Here is a 26,818-nt window from a genome sequence, read left to right on the forward strand (position 1 = left end):
GAGTCGGTGGGTCAATACCACAGCTCTTTGCCCCTTGGTTGGGCTAACTGTGAGAGGTGTTCTGCTCTGTTCCCTGGGGGCGTGAGCCCCAGTTGCCCACAGCTGTAACCTTCTCCATGATGCAAGATTTATTGGCTTGTCTCCCTTCCTTGGTTCACTTCCCCATCCCCTACTTGAACTTGAATTCTAGTCTCAGAGTCTAATTCTGCGGGAACTCAATTTAGGACACTCCCTTTCAAATGGGGACAATGGCATCCACATTTTCACTGGGTTGTTGAGAGGATCAAATGAAATCCTAGGTGTTACGACCTTTGAACACCAAACTACAAGTGCTCTATGTAAGTGAAGACTTTTTACTCTTCTGCCAAGATTGAAGATTTCTCCACACCAATACTTAAGTCCTGAGAACCAGCCTAAGCTGTTGCTGAACCTTGATGGAACCGCGATCCTAACTCAGGCTTCCATGTTCTCATTCCAGGGCTCCTGGCATCTAATACTGTGTCCATCCTCCTCCAACTCTATTGCTCTCCTTCATGTCATCCGGTTCTACTTCCTCCTTGGCATTTATGTTGATTTGAATTTATCTGATTTCTTTAGTTATACATGCCCTCTCTGCCCAGAACTGGGCTATAAACTCCATGAGCACAGGGGGAATGTCTATCTCCTTCAAATTTGAATCCCAGAAACCTAGAACAGAGCTTGGCACATGTGGGTACTCAATAAATAGCTGTTGAATGAATTAGTGAATTAATTAACCCATGCTCAGCATCCCCATTTAGAGGAAATTGCAAAAATAGTACACACAGTCCCACAAACGCTTTACTCGGCTTTCACCGATGCTGACATCTTATATAACTCTAGTACAATAACAAAACCAGGAAATTGATAGAGGATCTTTTCAAATCGAACCTGGAATCATGTCGTTGCCCTGTGTACCCGCCTAGTGGCTTCCCACTTCACTTAGAATGCAACCTGTTTCCTAGGTCCTACAAGACCCTCCATGATCTGCCTCCTCCAAACCCTGAAGCCCCAGTTCCTGACTCTGCACTTCTGTGTCCCGGTCCCACTAGCCTTGCTCTTCCCCATCCTTCTAAGGCACTGGGCGCTCTCCCACCTTAGGTCCTGGATGTGCTCTCTTCTCTACCTAACATCTTCTCCCCGTGACTGACTCCCTATTCTGCATGTCTCAGCTTCCATGTCACCTTCTCAGAGAGGTTTTGCTGATCACTCTCTTCCACTTCTCCCCACCTTTGTGCCTCGTTTCTCTTCCTCTAGCATTAATCATAATTTATTCTAACGTATTTGGTTTGCTTACTCGTCTATTATTTGAGTCTTTCAAACTTGAGTGTAAGCTCCAAGATGCCAGGAGCTGTATTTTGCTCACCTCAGTACAATTCGAAGTTTGACTTATAACAACTGAGGCTTATGTAAGGGTGGAGTAGATTTATATCTCATCATTCAATAGCCAACTAACATTTGTAGAGTGCTGTTTGGTTCCTCAACCTTTTCCACACATGACCAGGTCACTATCCTATGAGATGGGATTATCTCCATCCCCATTTTACAGACTAAGTGATAATAGTAACGTTCATTGATTCCTGTAGATGGTGATTTTCATGCCCTATGTTGCTTCCCATGGCCAGCTTCTAATTTCAGCCACAGCTGTGAAGGATAGTTCCTGCTCATTTTGACAGTGACCCCCTTTATGCATGTACCTTCCAGGGCTCCCCCTTTATCCTCCCTCAAGGCCACTGTCCCCAGGAATGGGGGAGGGGAGGGTGGTGACAGCACTCAGGCCAGTTCCTCTCCTCCCACCCCCAGCCCACTGCCTCAAAGTTGTCAGGACTCAAGGCTTATTTCTCTGAAGTCACAGGAGCATGCTGAGTCTACAGGCAAGTGCAATCTGGAAGTGAGGGAAAATTACCACCCCTGTGGGCAACTCTCAACCAGTAGGCGCTGGGAGCTGGTAGATAAATACTGCAGCCCCTGTCTCTTGATAGAGAATGCCTGGAACCATTCTGAACACCACTCAGAGATCCTGATGGAACTGAGGTCCTACTGCCTCCACCGACAACCCTGCTAATGCCCCCTTTCATCAGAGTTTCCTCCTTCCCTGTCTTACTCTCCCCTTCCCTCCCTCCTGCCTCCTGGAGTCACCTTCCCCTGCTTTCCAGGGAACCCAAACTCAGACAGTGCCTACTGTGTGTCAGAAGCTGTTCTGATGCCTTTACATGGCTTACCTTTTTCATCCCGGTATCAGTCCTATGAGGCAGATATTACCATTATCCCCGTTATAGAGGTGGGGCCACTGAGTGAACGAGAAGTTAAGCATCTTGCCAATGGCATTTATTGACCTGCCCACATCCGCCAATGATTGAAGGTGGTCCCCAGGGTGTTAACTCCCTTACATTTTCAGGCTGCCCTGGCCTTCAAGCTGTGGCTTCAGAAAAGTCCCAGGGCTTTGGAGAAGGGATTGAGGAAGAAAGAGAAGGAGAGTCAAGTAAATGGCAGCACAGGGATTCTAAGCTGGGCGGTGAGATCTCAGAGCCCACTCATTTTACCCGTATGCTTTATTTCCTCCCAAGGAATGAAGGCCCAGGAAGCTGAAGTCACAACCTGAATACAGCTAAGGAGCAGTGAAGCTGCAATTCCAAATTTGGTCTATTGGACACATAGACCCAGACTCTCCTGCTACACTGATGACTCCCCTTTTAAAAGGCCACACCTCTGCTCTTTTCTTGAAACCAGAAGGAATAAAACCAGCTTAGCGAAATCCCTGTTGGATTACAGCAGCATTTTATTGGGGATCTGCGGCGGACTGTGGAAACATGTCTCTATCTCGATCAGGGCAGGGAGTGCTTTCCGTTTATCAGAGCCTCAGTGTACTTTGGAACTGCTAAGTCTGGTAAAAAGAACTGCTGGTTACAAGGATTTCTCCGCTTCGGAGAGTTCATAACAGAGGCCCCTCTCTCCTCCTGGGCAGCGCTGGAGGAAGCAGTCAAACCCAGCCACTCTCCCAGGAAATGAGGGTGGATGGGAGAGAACTCATGTCACTTCCTCTCCTCCCACTCCCAGCCCACTGCCTACCGGGTGTCGGGAATCAAGGCTTTTTCCTCTTCCCAGGATATCCTTTACTTTTTATCTCCTTCAATCCACTCTCCACCCTACAGCCACTGAGATCTTTTCAAAATGCTGATTTCATTGTGTCCCTCCTCCGCTTAATATCTTTCAGGGCTTTTCCTTAGCTTCTTTAGGATAAAGACAGAATTCCCGATCAAGGCCTCCAAGCAGGGTTTCACCAGTGCTCCCATCAGCGGCCGCACTCCCACAAAGCCCCCCTCACTCACTGCATGCTGGCAACCCTACATATCCATCCTGCCTCCTACCAGCTGAGAGTTTGGCAAGGCTGCTCTCTGCCTGGGACACTCCCCCTCCCCCAGTCCTTGTGAAACCCTGTGCAGTCTTCAGGTCTGAAGCTCCCTGACATCTCCTTAACTAGCTCAAGTCCCTCTGATAAATGTTCTCATGGAATCCTGTGCCTCTCTTTGTTGCACACAGCACAGCTGTGGTGTGATTATTTTAATGACTGTATCCCCTAATAGAGTGTAATCTTCTGGAGGTACGGCGTGTTTCTGCTTCTGCTTCCCAAGGCATCCCCAGTACCTTGCATGGCAATGGGTTCATAGGAGGTCCTAGGATGGTGGAATCAATGAATTAACAACCCTGGGCTCATGAAACAAGGACAGGGTGAGAGACTGAAAACACTACACATTTACTCCTTGCTCTTTCATTTTTGAAGCTAACCAGATTCTATCGTAATTCTCCATTATCCAGCTGGCATTGTATGCAATAACTTTATTAAGGTCAAATAGATATCACAATACAGATTTATCCAACAGGATCCAGAAACTGGTTACAGATATCATCTAAGTCACAAGGCTGTTTTGTGCTAAAACATTTCCAACATCACAGATCACAAAATGAGTTTACACATCGATAACGACTTTATCTGGAAATACAGATGCTCAGCTTGCCCTCACTGTTGGGCCCTGGGGTTTCAATTGAGTTAAAACAAAGAGGTGAAGATTGGCATTTTCTTGATAATGAATACATTCTAGGGAATATTTCATGAGACTCCTCTTTGGGATATAGAGTGGCTCATGGAAGTCATTTTTAATTTATGGGTAACATTCAAATCAGAATTAGTAATTAGTAAGTTGAGCTGAGACTTGAGAATTTTTAATAATTGGATCAAGGAATATATTAACTCTACAAATAAATAGGATTTAAAAGTTTAGCTGGTGGTGTAGGTTCTACAGAATATCCTTTATAAATTAATATGTCAGTGAACAGCTTCTTAACTATGGTGTCTGATATCTGCATCTCCATTATTCTAAGAAAACAACACTCCATAAACACAAACAGTTATTGGGCCTGTTGTTCATGATCCATAGGATAAGAGCCACAAAACACCATAGAAAATTACCAGAAGTAAATATTTAGCTAAATAAATAGAATAAATATTGGGCGTTTACCATACATAACACTGAATATCTACCAATAGGGGAAAAAAAGCCCAAACCTTAGTCACAATGCATTCAGAATTGGGTAAAGCCAGAGACACAAATTTGCAAATATACAAAGTTGTGTATATATTTCTTTAAACATCCATTTAAGAAATCCATGGTGCAAACTGGAAAATTTTCATAAATACAGTTCAAATGTTCTTTTTGTGAGAAAATGCTTATTCATGCACTTAATCATGAGTACTGAGTCATCAAATTAAAAAAAAAAGCAGAGCAATTGTCTGAAACAAATACTTGGAGACTCACAATCCTATAGGGCCTGCAACTGAAAAATAATAATACATGCACGTTGTGATACACCAAATTGTCTTACAGAAATCATTTAAACGTCTTTCACATCAAAACGCATAGGAAAACTCGATGCTATTTAATTTACTTTATGCATATACATACTAGAGTCTTTAAGCTACAAAATGCTTCTACTATCTTAACACACATACAAAATGACCATAAAAGTATCTGTGTATATAACAAGGTACCCTCCAATTAGCCATCTATGATGAATAATATATCTCCTCAAGTCATCTCGTCTCTAAGTACCATTTATCACGACCCAGGCATTTCTGCCTTAATGAGGACTACAGATGTCTGATTTACATTCAACCCTCTCTGCATTAATAATTGACTGAAACTCTTAAAAAATTCTTCTGCCACTGAAATGGAAGGTGGTGAAGCTATCTCCAGAAGAATGTGAATACTGCCCTGTTAAATCTGATTGGTAAAGGAGGCAGGGCCACTGGGCTGTTGGCCAAACTCATCTGAAGACGGCCCCAAACTCGCCTGCTGGTTGTACCCACCGCTCGACCCATAGCTCTCTTGGTTGTAGCCGCCTTGGTTATAGCTGCTTGAGTGCTTCTCCATCGAGTCTGAAAGATATCTCTGTCCTGAAGAGTGCCAGCCGGTCTCCTTGAAAACAAACCAGATGTTTCCAGCCCAGAGGATAAAATTCAAGAATCCAAAGACCTGAAGGAAAGTCGAAACAAATGAGTTGATAGACTGGATAGAAAACCAAGAAAAATCTCAATTTCAGAAAAATTCTTCACTATATGAAAGGTCACTTTTCACTTAAATATTGAAGCCTCTTCCAATTTTTCATTTGGAACCACTATTTCTTTTTTTGCTACGGAAAATAAACCCTGAGCTAACATCTGTTGCCAATCTTTCTCTCTTTTGCTGAGGAAGACTTGCCCTGAGCTAACATCTGTGCCAAACTTCCTCTATTTTGTTTGTGAGCTGCCATCACAGGATGGCCACTGACAAGTGGTATAGGTCTGCACCCAGGAACTGAACCCGGACAGCCAAAGTGGAGCATGCTGAAGTTAACCAGTAGCCCTCCAGAACCACTAGCGGCCCTGGAACCACTATTTCATTTTGAATATCTGACTTTTGTTGAATGCTTATGATGTGTTAGGTGCTGTGTAAAGGGCTTGATGTGTATTGATTCTCTGAGTCGGAGAGGAAGGTGCTATTGTTATACCCATATTAGATGGGAAAACTGAGGTTCAGCAAGGATCGGAACCTTATTCAAGGTCACATGACTTGGTAAATAGTAGACCTGGGTTTCAAGCTCTATTCAGTCTGGTTCCATAGCCTGAGCCCTTACCTAAGCTGTCATGGTCTCCCCAAATGAGGTATTCCTCATGGTATGTGTGTGGGGGAGAAGGGTTGGGTATTTCCATTTTAATAATAGTGCATTAATTTATAAAGTAACTTTCACTTTATGGCTAGAGATATTACCTTTCCATTTACTGTATTGATACAAAGAAAATGAGTCACCTTAAAGAAAAAGTGTGGCGTAAGCAATGGTACAGATGGCATGCAGGTAAGCACATGTGTGGTGGTGTACTTAGAAGTTGTGGACTCTGAATAGTTGTCCTCTCTGTGCCTCTCACATTCAGACGTGAAAGCTGAAACCAGATTATGAATAAAGTGCAGGTTTCAGACAAGTACGGAATGTTTTCTCAAAACTAGTATAGGAGACTTTCCTACGGAAATTCCTCTTACACCCCAGAAGGGTGTCATTGGTGAGTCAGAAGACCAGGTGTTACTTCCCCAGGGCCTAAGTGATGGAAGCAGAACTGTTTGCTGCTGCAAGAGGCCCAAAGAGAACAGTTGTTCTGCAGCCTTTTCCCAGGTGGACTGGTTGACCTGGGAGTTAACCACAGGCAGTCAGTTTGAACAGTCCTTATTGGAGACAGACAACAGTAGTATGATGCAAAGCTGAGAGGACATTAAAGTACATTTAGAAAGCATTCAGCACAACACTGACCAATCACAATGGACGTGGGCAGTGGCTCCAGCTCTGGAGTAGGGTGCTGCAAGTCCCTTGCTGGGCAATTTATTCCTTGGTTGCTACATGGTGGGGTGGTCCAGAGTGCCCCTGGGGTGGGAGTGGGAGGCTACTGCAGTCAAGATGAAGGACTTTGGGAGCTTTGAGAAGGGGCTACTTACCAAAGTATTTCAATATTTTAGCAGCAGGTGGATCAGGGCACACTAACTGAATGTCATCGTGGGAGTCATACCCCGGCTCTGGAATCAGGGTGGCCTGGGCTCTGAAATTTCTTGCTCTATGACCTTGGACAAGGCAGTTGGCCTTTGGACTTCAGCCTTTTTTTTTTTTAGATGAAATGAGACAAATATTCCTTCCTTGGGGGATAGTTGTGAGGATTAAAGAGGATGTACATAATGCAGCTAGACAGTGCTGGACACATTAGTAAATGCTTGTGGATTGGTAAATTATGCTCTGAATCACTTCCTAAAATATTTCCATGAATTGTATTCAGGTGACTTTCACTGCAGCATAAAGTGAACTAGGGTTTTGACAGCGAGGCCATATTCTTGAGAGATATCAATAGCTAAAAGTGATTAGCTAGGCCCCTAACTGACCCAATTGAAGACTGGTTTATTTAGAGCCCTCTCCCTCCCTTCCTTCTTCCTTTTCTCGTATTCCATTCTCTTTTCTTCCTACTTAAGGAACAGTGATGTCTTCCTCTATTATCATCACAGAGGTATTCGGATCTCTTGGCTAGCACATTTTAGAGGCACACGGGCCCTTGAATTTTTTCTTGCTCTTTTGTCGCATCTGAAATCAGAGTAAGGACTGATTCGTGCTCAGATGTGGGCCAACAGAATGAGATGCTGAAAGAGACTGCACATAGCTTGAGGAAGAATGGGGAGATGAAATCTAGATGATCCAAGAAGATATATCAAGACTGAGTACAGTGAAGCCAGAGAAGCAGAAGTAGAAATTATGGATAGAACAGTTATGGTCTGTGAACATTTGAAAGAAAAATTGAGAGAATAAAAACCATCCTTTTTTCCCTTCTTTGGGTTCAAACACTATATGACCATTTAAGAAAGTGAATGCATTTTAGTAGCAGCTTTCAGCTGAACTTATTGAACATTTGTCATATGCTGGTACTTATGTATTATGTTAAGTACTTATGTACTGTCTCATCTCTCACCAAATCCTTTCAGCAGTCTTGTGAGGTCTGTTCTATAATATCCCCATTTTATACATGATGAAACTAAGTTTAGTGAGCTTAATTAATTTGTCCAAGGACAGTCAATTCTTGAGTAGTGGAGCCAGAATTCAAACCCATGCCGACTAATTTCAGAACTGTGCCCTTTACCATTTTGAGTGGCAACAGCATTGGGAGAATTTGGCTTTAGTCTGGCGTTACTGTAACTACCTGGGAAACCTTATGCAAGTATCTTCACCTCAGCTCCCTGCATTTTTAATATCTGGATAGCTCGCCTACTCATTAATGTTATTGGGAAATCATAGATGCCAAAGTGCTCTGAAGAAAGGAAATTTGTTACCCTGGTTGAAAATATCATTGTTATTGCCTGAACCACTTACTTGCAGAAGTCAGCTCTTATGGGATGTGTCTGACTCCTTCTCCACCGACACTTGCCCCGTAGGGTGGGTCTAGTAAGTCACGTTTCTACTACCAATGCCCCCAGCCACAACTGACAAGACCAAGGTGGACACCTGAGCCAAGATGGGCTAACGAGATTTTCTCTGCCAGAAATTTGGAACCAGACCTGAGTGATTTTAGTTCAGTCCAAGATGTTTCTTTAAAAAGAAATATAAACTCAGAAACTATAGAGTGGCTATCTTCTGCTGTGTGAACAGGAGAAAGGGAAACAGTTCCATCGAAAAAGAGAGAATAATGTAATGGATGTGTAGAAGGAGACAGAGATGAGGGATGGAGGGTGACAGCTATACAGTTTCCTGGCAGTCTTCCAGTTCCTGGCCCTGGGTTCTGCTCTCGGAAGGCACATTTCTTGTGTCTTTCCAATTATTTTCATTTTTTGTGAAAAGCTAGCTCAATATGATTTAAAGCCTAATGAGTTTGTAATGAAAAAATTGTTGTGTTTTGGCAGATTAATATCCTTTTCCACTGCTTTTCATCATAGAAATTTGATTTCCTTGGCAGAGCCCAGTGGCAGTCAAGTGGCTTGAGTGCTCTCCTGGAACTCTGAGTCTTGAGTAGAGTAATGCAAGGTTAGATACGACTTGCCATTAATAGCAACTTGAGACCATTCTTAGGTATCTGACATCCAGAACCTTGGTCCTGCTCTAGATTCGGCTTTTTTTGGAGCTCATTTCTTCAGGTCTCATCAATTTTCTGAGCTACTTGATATCCTTCCAAATACTTAAGTTTTCCTGATGAAATTAATCAGAGTCAGTTTTTATTACTTGCAACCCAAACATTCTAATGCCTGCAGACATTGGTACCAGAAGTGGGGTGCCAAGAACAGATGTTAGGGATACGAGGATTGTTTTTGCTTTAGCCAGTTTGAACTGAGTTTTCTGTCACTAGAAACTTAAAGACCTTAACGCTATGGATCCATAACTATAACAGAACTACTCCCATCCTTTCACACCATATTATTTGGTTTCTATCTGTTGTTCTTTTTAGTATTAAGAGATACATCACATTGTTTCCCATTCAAAATTCCTATCTCCTAGTCTAAAACTTTTTAGAAACATCTGAAGTGGAATCAATGGACTAGGCAGCATGTCATAATTTACACAGAAGATTGATCATTAAGCTAACAAATACATAAAATGATCTTATCTTTGTTCTCTTCGATTTTGAGCTCAGAGTTACAATAACTTTCATTAAGCACTGGTTACAAACAAACTGGAGAAGCAGTGGAATATGTTTTAGCATACATTTCAAAGAGCTCATCTACAGGTGTGGCCAGCAATGAAGAAAAATGACTGTGAGACCCTAGTACATAGTCTGTTTCCATGTTTATTGTCTTATCAAGCAAGATTCACAGTCAAATCAGGAGCCAATTAGCAACCCTGTTTCCCTTCCTAAGTGCCTTCTCAGATTAAATTTCAGAAAGCTGTAGAAACATAAGTCAACCTTGAAGCAAAGATAATTATTCATATGGGTTGCTAAAGAATGTTGTTCCTTCAGAAAACACTGCTGAGCCTTCTATTCTCTGGCAACTACTGATTTTTGCTGCCCTTATCACTTCTCTCTCTCTCTCAGACACAGTTTCTTTCTTTGGAATAACTCAAGCTCTTACACTCATGAAATAAGAATCCAATCTAGCGACCCTGCTATCTGTCAGATTTTCTGTCCTCCTGTAAAAGCTATACACTTGATGAGAATACTTGACTTTGTTCAACTAATATAGTTCAGCTTTTCTGAAATTGTTAAGCAACTAAACCAGGAGCATGGAGAAGATAAAAAAATTACCATAACTATTATAACTACTTTTTTATATGAGGTATTTCTTTCTGCACCCTACTAGGTCTGTGTATTTTTCTCCAGACAATCAATTGGATGTATTCTAACTATGTGTGGCTTGAACAATGTCTTCTTCCCAGGAAACCTCTATGCCATCAAATATTCCTTTTAACTTCTGGCAGGCTTCAGCCTTAAAGTTCAGATTTTATATCTGCTTCTGGCTTAGAATTTTGACTTGACTGTCATCCACGCTGCCGCTGCCAATACCTGCTGGCTTCTTATTAAGAACTCCATAATTGGCACCATTAAAGTCTATGGGTTCTGATAATAGAAAACTTGAAGGCCAGAGGATCATCTTGTACATGAAATGGAATATCACCTTTTAGACTGGCCTAGTTTTGGAAGCAGAAATTTCCAAGATGGCTTCCGAGATATTTTTCTGATTCACTTGCCTGGCAAATAAAGATCTGGGAGGTAAAGCATAGATGAAAACATACCACTGAAGTGTTTAAGCTGGACATCACAGGGCTGTGAACCGCCATGCATTTGTTGGACGGCTGTTTGCAAGCTGACATCAGTAACAACACTTCCTTGGGATCTGTTGCAACCTTGACATCAGACAGTCCTTTCGCCCAAGCTGATGAACCCACCAACCACAAGAACGAAAAGACTACGGTGACGATGAAGTCCTACAGAAACAAACAGAAAGATAAAACAGTAAAAGAAACGTGAATTCTAGAAACACATCAATTAGTTTATATGACTATTTGGTTTGCCTTTTGGAAAATTCCAAGATCCTATAACATTGGAACCATGGAAAAGTTGAAAAACAAATAAAAGAAAGTTTTGTGTCATTATATTTATAGTTCTATAAAATAAATAATAATGGTAATGTTTATTGAAAGCTTCCTATGTCCCAGGAATGATGCTAATTACTTATAATCCTCCTCTAATTGTTCCTACAACACCCCTGTATGGAAGTTACTATCATTATCCCATTTTCAGATGACAAAACTCAAAGAACTGTTGAAGAGCTTGTCTGAGGTCCCCACAGATGATCAGTGATGGTGTCAGGATTCAAACCCAGGCAACCCGCCTCCTGAGCCCATGCTCTTAACCACCATGTTATGATGAGTTCAAATATTTAGAGAGATTTGCTGATTGTTACAGACTCCTGGATGGCAGCATTCATTCATTCATTCATTTGTTCGTTTAACAAACCTATGCATTACCTACAGTATGCTTGGGACTGTGTTAAGTGGGAGACAATAACAGCTATAATGTTTCGAGTGCCTTTTATGGGTGAGAGGTTTTATATAAAATTATCCCTACACATATGATGTTAAACAGTATTTTTAATGCCCATTTTAAAGATGAGGAAACTGAGGCACAGTGATATAAGGTAAACACACAGAAAGTAGCAGAGCCAGAATTCAGATCCAGATCTGTCTGACTTAGAAAACCATCGCTATGAGTGCAGGGGAAAGAAGTTTCTTTATTCATATCAAACAAAATCTCTAAGATGTCAGGAGATGAATATTTTAAAGAAATCTCTCCAACCTTCTGATGAAGAGGGGGTTACTTCTCCAATCCTCCCTCACGACTCAGAGGAGGTGGGGGGTGGGAATCACTGTCCAAAGCTTAAGGAGACATATTCTAACAGGACAATTTTTCGGATTTACTGTATTTATGTTTGACAACTGTAAAAATGTCTACTGCTTACCTAGAAGATTAAAAACACTGACCTGGGGAGGAAAATAGAAAATTTGATACACCAAAAGAAACAGACTTTTTAATTCTAAATGATAAGCCCCTCAAGAAAAAACTTGGCCTGTGTTTCTTTCCTCCCCAAGGGCCTGGCACATCTATATTTCTCTGGTTAGCCTTTCCTCACAGCGTGACTGAATTACTTCTCATCAGACCCCACGAGCCACCCTGAGGGAATTCTCATACTCTAAAGATGCTGTTGTGAAAGATACTTGTTAGGTGTGACTTTTGTGGAGAATGTTCTAGAGGGTCCACTACTAACAGTGGAGGAATCTTCTGAACAGTTGGTCTCCTTTCATCCAGAGGTGGTTGTGAATTATGTAAACTCACCACTTGACCTTTTTATGTTGGCTTTAGAAAATTTAGGGCCAATTTCTGACCCATCCTTAGGGTTTTTACGGCATGAGTATTTTAACCCTATTCCTAACTTTACCATCAACCAATGTCAAGAGACTCTGCTCTCTTCATATTACATATGTGTTAGAGACCACAGACATCCTGTAATTCCAATTATGAGACAATAGCTGTCATTATTTATACTTATTATAATTAGAAATAAGCTTGTTAAAAGGCCATTAGGAAGGGAAAACACTTAAGAACAGAGTCAGGTGAAGCCCTCGCAATTAGAAATTGGAAAAAATAACACCAAAACTTTTAGACTTACTTGTTAAAATAATGATAGTAATAATACCTAACGTTCATTGAGCACTTATTATATGTGAAGTATTATTCCAAGTTTACATGTATGAACTCATTTAATCCTGACAGCAGCACTGTAAAATAGGTGCTAACCCTGTCCCCATTTAACAGTTGAGGAAGCTGAGGCACAAAGAGGTTAAATAAAATTGCTCAGAGTCATACAGCTGGGGAGTCAGGATTCTAAGCCTGGCTGTCCGCTTCCAGGTCCTGTGAGCCTGAGTATTCTATACTGCCTCTCACATCTGCTTTAAGGAATATTGATCTTCTTATTTAAAACAAGTACACTAAAAAAGTTAAGAAGTTGAACTTGAGGTCCTACTTAAATTAAATATGAGAAAATAGTAACAAATTATTTTCCATAAACAAACTTCATGGTTGAAGTCAAGGATCCATGTCCTTGGAGCAAATATGTTGTTTCCTCCCCAGCACCATTTTTATAAAGAGGGACCAGTATGGCATACTAAGGTATCTCTTATATGAGTTAAAATCTCTGAGTCTGTCATCAGACAGGCCTGGGGTTGAATCCTGACTCTGCTACTTACTAGTTGTGTGTCCTTAGGTAATTTGCTAGATTACTTGAAGCCTCAGTTTAGCTTTCTCTAAATTGGGATAACAACAGTATTTGTTCCATGATTGTGAGGAGTGAAAATGTTGGTTTGCCTATTTCTCCCAATAAATGTCAGCTCCATGAGGGCAGGGGCTTTGTCTACCTTGCTCATTGCTGCGTCTTGGCAGAAGAGGTGCCATCAACATTTACTGAGGGAGAGAACGATTGAAAGAATGAATGAATATACAAAATGGTCCCAATTTTGTAAAAGATTTATACTCATGTACATAACAATATATAAGAGTTTAAAAAGTGGGACTGGTAGGATTATAGATGATTTTTATTCTGTTTTATATAAGCTTGTGTATTTTTAAACATATTTTATAATTAGGCCAAATCAAAATGATGTGGCAATGTGATCAAACCTGATTGACTACATCAATGGCTCTTCCAGACAGAAACTTCAGATCACTCTATTTGTGCTTACAGCAGCGTCAGGATTTATAATTAGACAAAATAATAAATGTCGTTAGAATTGAGTTTTTGCATCAGAGCTTCAAAAAGTAGACTCAGGCCAGGTTTTCTATAACTGAGCAAAATGTGAAGATGGGGAGACTATGTCAAAACTTCTAGCTAAGGAATATGTTAGCCTGAACTTTTTCATGTTTTGGCTTTACGTGTAAGCCTGAGTTTGAAGCTACTTGCAGGGAGTGAGACGTGAGAGCAAATCCTGACCCCACTTTCCTCCCATCCAGTCTCCTGTGGAGGCTTCCACTGGCCAAACCCAACCGAAACCCCGAAGGCAGGGAGCCCACTGATACGATTCACGCAGGTCAGCTTCCTGGCACAGAAAATGGTGGAGAGGGGCAGAGCTTCCAAAGGAAGCGGTCCCCAATTAGTGGTTGTCTTAGGAGCAGCAGCAGTGGTGGCTGCCATCCATATTTACTGCGTGCTTCCTCTCTGACGGGAATTCTGCTAAGCACTTACAGACATCATTAACCTTATGACACAGGTACTTACATCAGGCTCACTTTTCATATGAGAAACAGGTCAAACACTTTACTTATAATTAATGCCTGGCTTGACTCTGTATTGTATAGTGAGCCTTCTGAGAAGTTTGGGGAAAAGATGCTCTTTGGTATATTTTATGTGGGTAATTACCTTAGTTGATCTTCTCTAAGTTTTAGTCATTTTAGTGCTACCTAAACAATTTTAATTTTATCCACATACTTCCTGTGTTACTGTTTAATATTTCATTTAAAGCAAATTACTCTTTTTACCTAAATAAGGTTATCTCAGAAGGAAATTATATGTGTACTGTGAATGTTAAACCAATATAACTTGCATAGTTAGAAGAAAACAGCAAACATAAATGCTATACAGTGAAAACAAAATACCTTAATTCTAGCCAGGGTGTTTTCATAAGGCTTGGAGCCTAGGATCTTCGTTAAAAGGGAGATTAATGAGCGTTAGAGGGATGTTAAAGAAATACTAGCGTGACCTAATTAGAGAGCTTGAAGTTAAACTGAATATGGAATCACTTTCTCTCTCATCTTATTAAATGCCGTGTCAATGGTCCACTTAAAACCATCTTCTATATCAGGAGCGGTAAATGCCTCACACTTGAGAAGTGACTTTCTTCGTATGGTGCAGGCAAGAATCCAGCGGTTTATAAATGCTAGCCCTTGTCTATCTAACAGAGATAGAGTGTACATGGAAGAAACACAAGACATAAATTTGTAACATTTACTGCTAGGTTATCATGGTGCATCTATTAACCCTTTGAAGGTACCTTCTTCTAGCTTTGCTTGTGTTCTTTACTCCCGTGGAGTGGAGAGGTTGCCCTTCAGAAGATGCTTTAATGCTTTCAAAGCACTCTCACACTTGGAATCTATGTGATGCCCATAAAATCCCAAGAAGTAGTCAGAGGAGGCGTTATTAGAGCCATATCACAGATGAGGAAAGCACAGCCAAGAGGGCTAAGTGATTTGCCCATGGCTCATTAAGTGGTTTACAAACTGTGCTCTGAGCTATTGCTCTCACTCTGTACCGAGAGAACACTGACATGCTATCTGGTCGTGCTTGTGCAGTGTGTTTCAGGTATCTGTTCAGTGATCCCAGGACACAGCTTCCTCAGCCGAGGAACCAGCCTGGCTTAGTGCTGCCTGGGTGGTTTGTTCCCATTTTGTTTGTTGGGTGTGTTTTGTCACCCCCACTTCTCCTAATTTGCTGTTAGGAAATTCATTTTTACTAGAATGTAATTTATTAAAGATGCTAGTTCTGGATCACTCTGGGACATACAAGAAGGAGTCATCTTTGGTGACAGAAAACTTAATAGTTAGAACCAGGTAAAACTGTCTCCATCTCTCCTTGATAGTGGCACAGCACAGCTCCACTGGATACCGGTAAACAGTCAATTCTCCTATTTCCATCTATTAGCAAATATTCCCAGCATTTCAACTCCAGTGACTTTATCATCTGTTTGCCTACCTGAGGCTTTGCTATTTTTCCTGTGGCTAACACCTATACCAAGAGCCTATACCAGAAACTGGGCAGTCCAATGAGTCACCCTCACCCCCACTGGAACTGGATCCACTTTGCTAAGTCAGCTTTCGGGAATCCCTGGATGAACTGTGAATCAGGAAACACAGAAATCAAACAGCAAGATAGCTGCTCAGCGCAGGGCAGAGCTTTGGACTTGTCTTGGAAGAGAGAAGAGCTAAGCAGTGGCTGGATGGAACAACTTTCTGTCCACTCACAGGTTCCTTTCTTTATTTCATTTGAAGGACTAACAATAATGACATTTGACTTCGGAAGGATGTCTACAGTTTTAACATGCTATCGCAGAAGATCACTTCATCTTCACAAAACTGCATGAGGGTGAAGATAATTATACCCATTTTACAAATTCAGCGAAGTTAAGTGATGTGTCCACATTGTCGCAAGTAACTGAGATTTGAATCCAGGACACCGGGCTCCATATTTAGTGAGTGGTTTTCCATTATGCCCAGGTTTTCTCAAGTCTTAATTACCTACCATTGTGGGAACACAGACATAGCAATAAATAACACTGAGCTACGTAGAAAGAAAGGCATTCTCCCTCACAATTCTCTTTCGATTTGAGTAGTAAAGTCTCACCTGGGTGCTAATCTGGCTCTAATACCTATTAAACAAATATTTAACAGCTATTTATCAAATAAAATTGGCCCCAGGCTCAGAGCCTTCAGGTCAGCAATGGTACCTGGCTGGAATGCAGTACTCTTTATTTTCTATTAACTCATTTTTATGTTTCTCTTTTAATTATGTCAAATGATGCTGGATTTCTATATCCAGTAGGGCTTCAGGGTTTTCTTCAAAAATGCATTTTATTTAAGCTTAGGAAAATAATTTAATGTGAAAACAATAGTAAAAAATTCACGGCTCAGGTGATAGAAGTGGGGCAGAGAGGGGCTAAAGTTTGGAAAGACTACGTAGCCCCATTCTGGGCTGGAAACACTGAGACTCTAACCCAGTGCTGTCTAACAGAAATAGAATGTGAGCCAGAGATGCGAGTCATATATGTAATTTTAAGTATTATAGAAACCACGTTAAAATAAAAGCAAAAAGAAACTGGTGAAATTAATTATACTAATACATTATATGTATTTATATAATAAGACCCAATATGTAAAAATACTACCATTTCATATAATCAACATAAAATTATTAAGAAGATGTTTTACTTTTTTTGGTACTAAGTCTTTGAAATATGTTGTGTATTTTACACCTAGCACATCTTAATTTGTATCAGCCACATTTCAAGTGTTCAGTAGTTACACGCTGGACAGCACAGCCCAAATCCACAATTAACAAATGGAAGTACATTTATATCCACAGGCAAGTGAGAGCGATACCCTTTCTCCTGTTTTGGGTCATTGATGCCATGATTTCTTTTGGTATTTGAGTCCGAGATGGCCTTGGTAGCCATCCCTCAGCTTAGCTTTTACAAGGCCAGCATGCCTCTCACACCCCTCCTGGCCTGTAGATCCCCATAGTTGGGTTGATACAGTAGCCCGACACATGGCCCAGGTGGTCTGGTAAAGGTCTGAAGGCAGACCAACGTGACCAAAGGGAGCCTCAGGCCCTCTGTATTGGCAGCCCAAGGTGGGAGATGGGCCCACAGAGACAGCCCGGCCAAGTGGGAGCTGCATTTTAGACTAGATGTAGAGAGAAGTCTGAACTTGACCCCTCTATTCTCAGGACATGTGCCAAGATGGTGGCTGGTGGAATGGGATGAAATATATGGTCCCATTTACAGATAGGATAAATTACTTAACACCAGCTTGAAAGATGCAGAGCCAGGATTTGGACCCAGGGAGTTTGGCTCCAGAAGCTGTGCTCTTAACCTATTATAAAAGCACTCTATTGCTTTTAGACGCTATGATTTTATTGGCTCATAATAAAAATTAAGTTGCAATGTTAATACTTATGGCTATCATTTATGGATATAACTTATGGAGCAGTTACTATGTATCAGACATCATGTATTCCATACATCATTCATTTAATTCTCTTGATAACATTTTGAGATGGCTATCACTGATCTCACTTTATAGATGAGAAAAATCAAGGTTCGGAAAGATTGAGTTACAAGTTGCTCCACTTCGTTTGCAACCAAGCTTTGCTGAGCTCCAAAATCTGCATCCCTCACTGGACAGTGACCCTCATTAGATTCCCAACAAGCTTTAATGGGGAGCCCACCATGTGTCAGGCATGATGTTAAAGTGCTTTACATATTTCACCTGAGTTCAGCCTTAGCACAGTCCTATGAAGTAGGTGTGAGTTTGTCTATTTTACAGATGAAGAAGGGGGACACAGAGGAGTTAAGTAAGTAGAAGAATTGGGTACCAAACTCAGATCTTTTGACTCCAAATCCCATTGATTTGTTCATCTGTCCATCATTCTCGCTGTCCCTTTCCCCAATTGTCCAATATTTATCATCCTCCCACTATAGGCTGGGTACTGTTCTAAAAATGGAGTGTGGACAGGGGATGGATACCAGCCAAAGGAGATCCGTTCTCAGCCCTCAAGTGGTTTACATCTTTCCTATCTCTGCGCTGTCTGGGTTGTTTTATGTTATTGCTGTAAGATACACTATAGTCACATTGTCAATTAATCAGGATTTTGTAAAAAGAGAGATGCAGCAGATGCTGATGCTCTTCTGTTACAAGGGCTGGATAATAATCAATCATCTTGTTTCACGTGTGAAGAATCTGGCTTATGCTTGAGAACCGATGTAGGATATCATTTCTTTTTCTCCTAAGTTAAATTTAATTGTGATTGACATACTGCACTTTTTCTTTCCAAGTCTGTTCCCAAAGAACTTTATCAATTGATTTGTGGTTGCTCAGCTGTGGAAGTGAGGCCTCCTGTTTCTTGTTTTTAACTTTTCTTGTGAAAAGAAGACTTTTAAAAAGATTCTCTGCATCTCCCCCTTTAGCTCAGTCATAGACAATTGATTTCATAATGTTGCTGCAAGAGGGAGTTATTCTTGGCTGTTTGGTGATCTCAGAGTAGATGCAAAGTCTTCGCTAGTTTGCTGCAATGCTGTCGTAAATCATATGGTAGAAACACTCCTTAAAACCTGATTTGATTTCCAAATGAGCCTGCCTAATCTTTTCATTAGAAATAGCAGAAAACTTTCAAAACAAGTTCAAAGTAATGTTAGAAAATTAATAACTGTTCAAAATAAATTAATAGAGATAGTAGTATTATTACTGGTAATAGCTGCTATTGATTCAGCGCTTAGCATGAGCCAAGAAGTGTGCTAAGACCTTTACACACATTGTTCCACCTAATCTTCATCAAGAATTTGTGAGGTAGGTCTCATCATATCTAGGTATTTAGAAAAGATAGTATCACAGAATCATTAAATCTACAGTCTTTGAAATCAGACAGCCTTGGGTTCAAATCTTAACTCTTACTAACTAGCTCTGGGACCTCTTAAGCCTCAAGTTTCCTATCTGTAAAAGAGGACAATAATGACATATTTTTTTCACAGGGTTTTACCAAGGATGAATGAGTTAATTCAATAAGGTGCTTAGCTCAGTGCCTGACACATAGTAAGCCCTCAATGAATTTTCACACACACACACACACACACACACACACACACACATATGGATATAGGAAAATTCTAAATATAATAATTGAATATGCAACAGTACAGAAGAGTATATTGAAATTTTTCAGTGGGTTTTGATGGTCGAATAAATCAGATGGGTTCATTCATTTATCCAGCAAATCTCTAGTAAGAACTGACTAGGTGCCAGGTCTTAGGAATATAGTAGTTAATAAAAACAGACATGGTCCCACTATTTATTCTGTTGGAGGAGACAGGCCTTAGTCAGATAATCACAGAAGAATGCATAATTGCAAATGGTGATATTGGCTTTGCAGGAAAAGGAGTTGGAGTTTTGAAAACACAAACAAATGCATGTGGGGCACTGGCTAGTCTGGGGGACACGGAAAGCTGCACAGATCTAGTTGTGTCCAGGATTCATTTTAGGTTTGTCCTTTGGGTGGTTCTCATGTTGAACAAGTACACCACAAAACGGCTTATCTGCAAGGCCAGGAATTGGTGTCTAGAGGGAGCTTTGGGCTTTTCCCTACTACCTGCTTTCTCCATGCCCAGGAAAGATGCACGTCGACGTTGGTCAGGACCAAGAAGATTTACTGAGCCATGCTGCTAGCAGAGGGAGGTTTAAGTGTGAGGAGGGAAAGACTGCTTGCTTATTGGGAACCTGAGTGGCCCACTTGGCTGCTGAGGCTATTGGCTCTCTGCACTTGCCTCCTGCAACCCTCTGCCTCTTAGAAAGCCAAGCAATAAACAAGTGGACCGCAGGGATAAAGAGGTCGGCGGTGGATCTGTTTACATATCTGCATGTTGGCCGAAGAGTATACTTGCCTTTCTAGACCCTAACACTCTAGAACTTTGTGGGAAAGAACCAGGGTTGTTAAGTATTTCCTGGTGAGTTGCTAGCCTATGCAGAAAATGGCACTCTCTCCAAATAGTTGGTCATTGGTTTTAACACATCTACCAATAAGAGCAGAAACAGGTAAGATGTCCAAGTCCTAGACCAGAGGTGAGGCCACTGTTGAAATCAGTTTAGATGCCTTAAAAATAACTAGAGGAAAAATCACATTTGTAGAGTTAGTTAAGGATGAATCTGGAAATTTGGAGATGCTTCTTGAACATCTTATCAATCTTTTAAATTTTTATGTATTTTTTAGCACTTCCAAAATATTTGGGGGGTTGCCATTGAAACAGCTAGATGAAAATGCTAACATTTTGGCAATTAACCACCAGCTTTGGCTACTTGACATGAAACGTGGGGACATTGTAAACATATCTGGAAGACATCAGATGTCAGGCAGTGTATAGATGAAGCATCTGAGGAAGGGTAGCATCCAGGAGACCCAAGGGGAGGCTAGAAGTCAAAAGCAGCCAGATTTGAACTTCATCTCTCACATGTACCCTGGGCTACAAGCTTCTCTCATTGTGTGAACAAAACTATTTCATCACAATTTTATATACATGTAACATGTTATATGTGACATATCACACACGTGATATATGTGATCATCATATGTGATTATCATATACACATCATCTGTGTATGTATGTGATATCTCACACACACATATACACACACAAACTTTTTAAAAAACAGTTGACACAACTACCTTTCTTTCTCCATACAATGGCAAACAGTAGATACATGGACAATTAAAATATCAGATAATCCAAAATAATCTCTTGATTTGTCTAAATATTTTTAAGTCCCCCACTCAAGCCAACCTATATTTAAAAATGGATACATTTTACAGGACATTATGATCAAGTAAGCTACACCAAGAAATTTTGACTCAGGAAATGCTGGCAGACATTTTAGGTGCCACCTTTTGAACCAATTCAGCTCCTCTTTGAGCACCGCTCTGCATTCTCTTGCCATCACCTTCTCTGAAACTGGAAAAAATGCACATCTTCCTCCTCCGGAATTACTTAATACTAGAGTGGGAAGGAGCTGCCAAGATAAATCCACGCTGTCAAATACTCCTTTGAAAACACAATCCTATTACTAACTTACTATTCTACACTACTGATATCTCCCAGATAGGACATGGAAGAGTTGATTTGCACGGCTGGAAATAAGGCAATAAAGCAAAACTGATCATGAATTGTAAGTGCTCACATCTGTAACATGGAATAGGAGTGCCCACCTTACAAGATTGTTGTGAGGATTAAAATTGAGTAAAAACGTGAAGCATGGAGACTGAAATTTTATAACTGCTGCATCAGAGGTTGGGATGATAATGGCGGTGAAGATGATGTAATCTTCAAGTGACATTGCCTGATTTTGTCATGGAAAATGACATTTGACCATGCATTCAGCTGTAATGACTTGATTTTTTTTCAATCTGTAGTCTGATGTTTTCTGAAAATAGATTCACTCTGCTGAGGTTAAATTCGTACGGCCAAAATTTTGCTAAAATGGTCTAAAGTTTGAGCCAGTGGTTCTTTGTGGGTAGAGCTTCAAACTATTTGGCAACAACCAGGCATGCATGTGTGCATTTGCGTGTGTGTGCGCACATGTGTATGTGTGCGAATATTTCATCTGGTTGCAATACGTGTTTGGAAAAGAACTGGGATAATTGCGTTAAGACGTGTAAGGCCATTTGAAGAAGTTCTGCCTGGGAGAATGAGCCGCTGCTGTGATAAGTGAATGCCTTGCTCATTGCTACATTCTCAGAAAGCACATAGCGTGTACTATGTAAATTCTGTTCACATGTTGATCTCATTCACTGGGCTGTAAATTCCTTGGGGATGGGGCAGTCTTAACCACCTGCGTCCCTGTGCCTAGCCAAATGTCTGGCTTGACTTCTTGTATATATCCACTGAATGCGAGAAGAAAGGCAAGAGACTGCACGTTTGGCAGTCACTTAGAGGGAAAATCGTTTGGATTTCAAAAATCTGCATGTGAGGCTGACCTGGTGGCGCAGCGGTTAAGTTCGCACGTTCCGCCTCTCGGTGGCCCGGGGTTCACCGGTTCGGATCCCCGGTACGGACATGGCACCGCTTGGCAAAAGCCATGCTGTGGCAGGCGTCCCACGTATAAAGTAGAGGAAGATGGGCATGGATGTTAGCTCAGGGCCAGTCTTCCTCAGCAAAAAGAGGAGGGTTGGCAGTAGTTAGCTCAGGGCTAATCTTCCTCAAAAAAAAAAAAAAAAATCTGCACGTTTCCTAAATTATTTTGAAGATATAAGAAACTTATAACACTGGCTGCTTATACAAAAAGAAAATTAAATAGCTGGAAGATAGGGATAGAAGAAGGGTTTTGGGGGTTTGTTTTTAATATTTTTCTTTACATATACTCCCTTTGTCCCCCTGCCCCCAAATACCCTTTTAAATGGCTGGATTTGAAAATTTAGCATAATTTTAGAATGTGCATGTTTTACTGGATTTGACCTCTGGCAATTGTGAGCAGCTTTCTGTTTAGGAGACTGATTGTGATTATATTTCACACTTCCCTCCCACTGACTTTTTTTTTTTCTTGCAAGTGAGCAAGCAGTGTTAGCACAGTTAAGTTCATGAAAAGAGCTGCTATTTTTCAAGCATTCCTTATGCCTTTCTAGAATTGAAGGCCCATTATTCTGTCATGTATCAACCCATCTGTCAGCCTGCAACAGATGGTTAAATGAAGAACTTCTAAAATACTAAGGAGGAAATTATCCTGCACTTCACCAGCCACAGCTGAAGTTCACTCTGACTTCAGAAAATTCCTTTGCATTTCCCCACTCATCATGCGAAGTGCGGAAAAATATTACATTTGAATTACAAATTAGAAGCCATTCCTCAAAAAGATAGCTATTGGATTCATGGGTGTTGACTTCACTCTGTCACTTGGAGAGAAGACAGACCTTAGTTCGAGTCTCCTTCTTAGCCACCTTGACCTTGGAGGCCTTTATTTCCCCAGTCAAAACAGTAGTGAATTGATAGCCTATCTTAAAGACTTATTGCAAGAATGAAAAAAGAATGGATAATCTGTGGGAGCAAATCTTACACAACTAGGCACCTGATAAATATTATTATTTTCACCCCTGGTTCTCTCCTTCTATTCTTAGCCCATTTGCTCTAGGTTTATTCCAGATCAAAGATTCTGTGTCTCTGGCAGGCAAGATTTGAGCGGGTGCCTAAGGACAGGAGGAAGGCAGATGCGAAAAAGTGCCGAGGTGTGGATGAGCCGGTTTGTGTGTGTCTGTCTGTAATGTGTGTTGCGTACACAGTGTAACTCAGAGAAACGTTGGGTTGTGGTTTGGGGGGTGTGTGTGTGTGTGAGGGGAATGAATGGGGAGACACACGGAATCCAGATTTCGTTGCATACTAGGGGGATCCATGTTTTTTGTAAGCCTGAGGGTACTGGGGACTTCTGCCCAAACCCTCCCAAAGAGAGTGATCATATGTTTTCTTGGTTTTCATTTTCAGTCTGGATGGAATAAATATTTGTGATTTTTACCCTGTCTAGGCATAAATATTAATTGAATCATAACTTATGTTTCATGCTTTATTTAGCTGATTCCATTTATTTTCGTCAGTTCTATCTTCTATCATATTTCCAACGTAGAACTGTTAGAATTTAACATTCACAGTTTTTGCAGTGGGAGTTTGGGGAGTATAGCCTCCCTCTCCCCACTGTTCATCTTTTATGAGTGCTGATGTGTGTGATGGGAGATAACGGCAGGCCTGAAAGCTTTGAGAAGCAAGATGTGTCCTAGAGCACAGCTTCTCAACTTTATGTGCCACAAATCCCCCGGGGCATCTTGTGGGAATGCAGATTCTGACTCAGTAGGTCTGGTGGAGATCTGCAGTCTGCATTTCTCACAGCCTCCAAGGGATGCCAGGGCTGCTGGTCCATGGACAAACTTTGAGAAGCAAGGTCCTAGCCAATGAGGAAACTTCCTCCATAAAAATTTCCCAGTCTAGTCCAGCATCCGCTGCTCTCCATGGCCCCACTCGCAAAGAGCTTTCCCACACCATTTTGCATACACTGCCATTCTCTTTCATTTTCATATAGGTAGGTCTCATTTTCCCAATTCAATTTTAAGATAACTTTCTTCTCACTTTCACTCTTCTAACATTTATTGAGTAATTTCTATATACAAGGCACTGTGCTAAGACTTAACCTCATTTAAATCTCAGTGAAAAAGTAGGTACTATCATTACCATTAATTAACAGGTGAGGATATAGAGGCACAGAGAGGTTAAGTAAATTGCCCAAAGTCACCCAGCTAGCAAGTGATAGAACGAGGACACAAACACAGTTTGACTCCAGAGCCTGGGCCCCCAATCATTAAGGCTTTGCTTAAGATTGTGCCTTACTGGAAGTGTGTCAAATACATTTCTATAACTACTGTAGGACCTATTCCAGTGTTACATCTAATAAATGTCAGCCGACAGAGCAAAAATCTCATACAAATAAAGAAGAAATACATATGTGCTGGGTTTCTCTCTCTCTCTCTTTTTTTTTTTTCCAAACTGGTTGCTTAATGAAACGTGTAGAGCCGAGTATCAGGGGATTAGCATTAACATTATTAGACGAAAGGCCCAATTTAGCACTTAGCTAAAGTGCATATTATTGGAACCTGGTTTTTAGTAGTTATGTTATGTGGGCACCATTTGACCTACGGTATATTAAAATCTGTTATAATGAGATCTCACTATATGCCACATTGTATCCTGTTGATGAGAGGAAGAAATTAGCTATTAAAAAAGTGAAGGTTCTACATTAGATATTCTTAGTCACAAAGAGGGCCCTGATTCCACACAAATTTGCAGAAATGAGCTGAAGATGTAATAATCTTGTACCAGGTTGCAGAGCTGTCTCTGTTAAGTGCTGCTTGTAATACCATTCCTTTTCTTAAAAAAATATTTTTGCTATTACAAAATTGCAGCCTAATAGAAAGCATTTTTTAATAGACCACAAAGAAAGCTGCGCTGGTTCCGGAGGTAAGCGTGCAACATCCTGCTTCCATGTTTCAGGAGCCACTCCCATTTCATTTATGCACCGTGGCAAACAGTATTGAATCTATTTGGGAAACACCTGGGAAATAAACATTTTGCAAGTACTTTGTTTTGATCATTTTGAGATAATGTGAAAGCCAAATTGTGGTACCTGTTAAGTAATTGTGTGTAGCTTAAGTTAAAAAGAAATCCACACTTGCAATAACAGTAACTTTTTAAAGTGTTTTGGAAATAGGAGAGTTGAATCATACACCAGTGGAAATGGGGTCTAAAGTCTTTTTGTAATGAGGAAATCACCAAGAATTGAAATCATCTTCGATAAACCTTTCAAATCTCCCACATTGAGGGGTGTCCTTGCTTTTGTGCACGCGTAAGGTTGTGGGCTTGTGTTCAGCAGCCATGTGTGAAAAATGCCTATCTTTGAACACTAGAGCGTCTTCAGTTCAAGGAGATGCTGTCACGTGAGAACCATGAGGGAGCCGAGATGGAGCAGACTGCTCTGCTGATGCTTTCTGATGGGGTAGCAGACAGAAGCCTACAGGTTGGCAATTTTTTTTTCTCTCTCTCTACATCTTTCTTACATGTGTGTGCATGTTTTGTTAGTTTTTGCTTTTTCTTTTGATAAACACATATTGTTCAATGATCATATGTCAAATACACATACGGCGCACTCCACTATGTTGTTGGCTTGGAACGGCCATGAGGTTTTTTTGTTCGGTTTTGTTTTAGTGACAACTTCCCCATCCCCACCTTCAGAATGATGGTTTTCAAACCTGGAGCTCCCTGGAAGCAATTTATGAAGCGTCAATTTGGAATAGAGACTGGATGAGTCTTTTTTCTGGTTTCGTACACAGCTTTTCTGACTGTACTCAGGCAAGTGGGAGAAACATATTCATTGGAGATAACTTCTTTGCCATTTCCCCATCCCTCTGGTTTTCATTCTTTAGAAGGGCAGTAGAGCACAGCGGTCAATTGCAATAGTTCTAGATTCTTCATCTCTGATTCATTTTGTGACTTTACCCGAGATCCTTAAACCCTCTCAACCTCCGTTTCCTCATCTGTAAAATGAGGGAGGTAATACCTATCTCATAAAACTTTTGTGAGAATTAAATGAGATGTAACACATGAAACACTCATTACATGCCTGACGTATGGTCAATAGTCAGTACACATTAACTGTTAGCATTATTATTTCCCAGTGCACTAGACACGGGTCAGAATTGTTGAACAAGGAAACTTACTTGTCAAGAATGAATTCCCAAAGCAGATCATTGGTCTTAGAGGTCAAGCCTCTCTGGAAGTGAGACTGTGCGTGCCGTTGCCAATCCACTTGACTAGAATGAGAACACCCCACTGGCTATCAGAACCAGAAACTGAGTAGTAACTAAATCTAACTAGTTTTGATGCCATGTTAGTTAAAAGGCTGATATTTGCATTCGGTCAA

The 26,818-nt window shown here is 40.9% G+C and overlaps 1 protein-coding gene and 1 long non-coding RNA gene across 5 annotated transcripts in view; one reads left to right on the forward strand and one right to left on the reverse strand.

Moving 5' to 3' along the window:
• Window positions 1–4,172, forward strand: part of LOC139041389 (uncharacterized) — a 63,459-nt gene extending 59,287 nt beyond the window's left edge. For all 3 annotated transcript variants that reach the window (XR_011496451.1, XR_011496450.1, XR_011496449.1), the window contains one exon: window positions 2,586–4,172. This is a non-coding gene — a long non-coding RNA (uncharacterized lncRNA). The remainder of the gene's footprint in view (window positions 1–2,585) is intronic.
• SYNPR (synaptoporin) overlaps window positions 3,801–26,818 on the reverse strand; it is a 289,023-nt gene continuing 266,005 nt past the window's right edge. The window contains exons 5-6 of one of the 2 annotated variants that reach the window (XM_014859284.3): window positions 10,798–10,989; window positions 3,801–5,549 (exon numbers count right to left, since the gene is read on the reverse strand). In XM_014859284.3, coding sequence (XP_014714770.3) covers window positions 5,292–5,549; window positions 10,798–10,989 — 450 coding nt within the window. In that variant the 3' untranslated portion in view covers window positions 3,801–5,291. The remainder of the gene's footprint in view (window positions 5,550–10,797; window positions 10,990–26,818) is intronic. The other variant, XM_070492940.1, reaches the window with a different exon arrangement.

The sequence above is a fragment of the Equus asinus genome, chromosome 21 (assembly GCF_041296235.1).
Source record: "Equus asinus isolate D_3611 breed Donkey chromosome 21, EquAss-T2T_v2, whole genome shotgun sequence".
NCBI lineage: Eukaryota > Metazoa > Chordata > Mammalia > Perissodactyla > Equidae > Equus > Equus asinus.